A 2905-nucleotide genomic window follows, 5' to 3' on the forward strand; every position below is an offset into this window, starting at 1 on the left:
AAGTATTAGTTATAGTAAGGCTTGCTGAAGCATTACTTATAGTAAGGCTTGCTGAAGTATTAGTTATGGTAAGGCTGAATCCCACCACTGCTCACACCCCTGTTGTAGCCAATTCTCCTGGAGCTTTCAGTAAGCCCTGTAAAAAGAGCCCTGTAAGAGCCCTGTAAGCTCTTGGAGATGTAGCATAATGTGTAAAGGAGTTCCACTTTGGTGTAGCAGTTAAGTGTGTGGACTCTTATCTGGGAGAACCGGGTTTGATTCCCCACTCCTCCACTTGCAGCTGCTGGAATGGTCTTGGGTCAGCCATAGCTTTCGTAGGAGCTGTCCTTGAAAGGGCAGTTTCTGTTAAAGCTCTCTCAGTCCCACCCACCTCACAGGGTGTCTGTTGTTGGGGGGAAGGTAAAGGAGATTGTGACCACTCTGAGACTCTGAGATGCAGAGTATAGGGCAGGGTATAAATCCAATATCATCATCTTCTTCTTCTTCTACTACTACTACTACTAAAAAAGAAGCCCTACTGCCCAGCATGGATTCTTTTTTGCGGGGCAGGGGGAGAGGGTTGCCATCAAGTCACAGCTGAATCCCCCCCCCCAAAAAAAAATCTGTTTTTATTTTAATTGTAGGTGACCTTGTCGGGATTTCAAGGCTTCTGCGATCTGGCAAGACCAGGCCTGCTGGGGCATCCAGGTCAGGACAACATGGATGTTAGCCAATATCTATTACGGATCGGGTACCAGGGTCCCGCCCAGCCTTCTCTGGAGACCTCGCACCGTCTCTACCGTTGCCATCCCCTCTCCATGCCCTTTGGGAGCCTGAGCATTCACTGTGGGGAGCCAATCTCCTTGGCGTTGCCCCTTCTCTACGACAAGATTGTCCGGTGCCACCGGGACGGTTTCTGTTACGAGCTGAACGGGCTTTTCTTGTGGCTGCTGCAGACGCTGGGATTTGACACCAAAGCAGTGTCCGGTTGCGTCCGGAACCCTTTCACGGGGCACTATGGCCCTCCTCTGCACCATATGGGGATTTTGGTCCAGTTGGATGGACGCTCCTTCCTCTGCGATGTCGGTTTTGGGGAAGCCTTTCTAGAGCCACTGGAGTTGAAGCCGGACTCAGAACAAGTCCAAGATGGAGGCATCTTCTGGCTCGGCAATAAGGGGGGAGTTTGGGTCTTGGAGCGCCGGGAAGTTCCTGGCAAGGACGGGAGACATTTGTATCAATTCACCCTTGAGGAGAAGAAGCTGGAGGATTTTGCTGACATGTGCCTTTATCACCAGACTTCGCCCAGTTCTATCTTCCCCTGCAAATCCTTCTGTTCCTTACATCAGGAAGACGGTGGGCGCCTTACCTATATGGGATGGCGTCTCATCTCCACAATGGGGGAGAAACGTACGGAGACCCCACTGCAAAGCTCTGAGATCCCAGCCGTCCTGCGTGAGAAATTTGGGATTCAGTTGGAGAGGGACTTCGAGCCAAAGGACGAAAAGATCATGCCACCTCCTGAAGAAGGCTGAGAAGGTAGAAGGGAAACGGGTCTCCGATTTGGACAGCAGGCTAGAAACTGGATTATACATCATCTCTTTGCACACAGGTTTCAGTCTCTGTCAGAACGGATGTCATATCACGGGATGTTCCAGAACATTCTAACTTCAGAAAGGGGAGGGGCAGTCAATTTTGATGTTTCAGGCATAGAAAAAAAATGATTCCCACATGGTGCTTTGTCTTCCTACAGCAAGGTGGAGCTGCCCCCAGGTTGTTTTAATCAAGAAGCAACTAGGGAAAGATTTGAGGATGGAGTGTGTGGAAGGCAGGGTTTGGGGAGGGGAGTGACTTCAGCGGAGTATAACACCATACACTCCACCCTCCCAAGTATGGTTGCCATGTGACTGCTGCGGATGGGAGATCTCCTACCGCCCATTGGCTCTTACCTTCTGGCACTCCAAGTGGCCAGCAGAAGAAAGAAAAAAAAATCACCACTGGCAATAGTGGCATCATGTCCAAGAAAACCTGAACATGATGCCAGTCGTATCTAGGAATTGCTGGAAATTCTATGGTTTTGCCATAGAGGTTCTGGAAATTCCTAGAGAGGTGGCACCACACTGTCGCTGCAGGCCACTTCTCATTCCTCCACCTGGTTGTCCTACTACGCCTGGCCCCCTGACTTCCAAAGCAGCCAGTTTCTCTAGAAGAACTAATTTTTGTAGTCTGGAGATCCACTGTAATTCTGGGAAGTCTCCAGGCCCCATCAGGAAGCTGGCCATCCTGTCTGTGACAATCGAGGAATTTCCCCCAATTTCTATGGTATTTACTATACTGATTGGGGAAATTCCTACAGGGTTGTGACATTACTTCCAAGTGATCATCTGCAAGCGATGTCACAGTGACCCAGGTGCTCCCGCCAAGCCCCACCCCCCAAAAGCTCCCAGGATTGGCAGCTGCGAGCCTGGCATGGCATGAGGAGGCCGGGGTTTCAGTTCTGAATATTCCCTGGTCTTCGAGGCATCCGATGTGATATTTTGGAAAGATACCATTGCAGCAGCCTGTTTGAAAAAAAAAATGCTGGTCCTTTACAAAAGCAATTTGATCATTTTTCTAGTGCGGTTCACAGTTTTTTCGAGTTGCACTTAAAGGCCTCGATATAATCTTAAGGACCACAACAGAATATGTGAACTTGAATGCATATTGTTAATGAGTGTATGGAATATTTATTGTGTAAAATTCATTGAATGATTATACGGGTGACTGCAAATAATATCTGTTTCTATTATTAGACACGTGGTGTAGTTTCTTTTTGTTTCTCCTTTGTTCATTATCATCCCATTCCCTTTTTGTGGTGTGCTTAAAAAAAGCCTGTGCAAGCAGAAAACCAGCAGCCCAAGGGGACAGATCTGCTAAAGTCATGATTAAA

General features: G+C 48.4%; 1 protein-coding gene across 1 annotated transcript; it reads left to right on the plus strand.

Annotated features, from left to right (window-relative positions):
- Positions 1-698: 698 nt before the first annotated feature.
- LOC132584743 (arylamine N-acetyltransferase, pineal gland isozyme NAT-10-like) lies at positions 699-1673 on the plus strand. Its single transcript, XM_060256645.1, has one exon. The coding sequence runs from the start codon at positions 699-701 to the stop codon at positions 1509-1511; it is 813 nt and encodes a 270-aa protein (XP_060112628.1). The 3' UTR covers positions 1512-1673.
- The last annotated feature ends 1232 nt before the right edge of the window (positions 1674-2905 follow it).

This window comes from Heteronotia binoei, chromosome 15 (assembly GCF_032191835.1).
Source record: "Heteronotia binoei isolate CCM8104 ecotype False Entrance Well chromosome 15, APGP_CSIRO_Hbin_v1, whole genome shotgun sequence".
NCBI lineage: Eukaryota > Metazoa > Chordata > Lepidosauria > Squamata > Gekkonidae > Heteronotia > Heteronotia binoei.

Coding starts and splice junctions, on each gene's coding strand:
- LOC132584743 (XM_060256645.1), top strand. CDS start 699: ATGGATGTTAGCCAATATCTATTACGGATCGGGTACCAGGGTCCCGCC.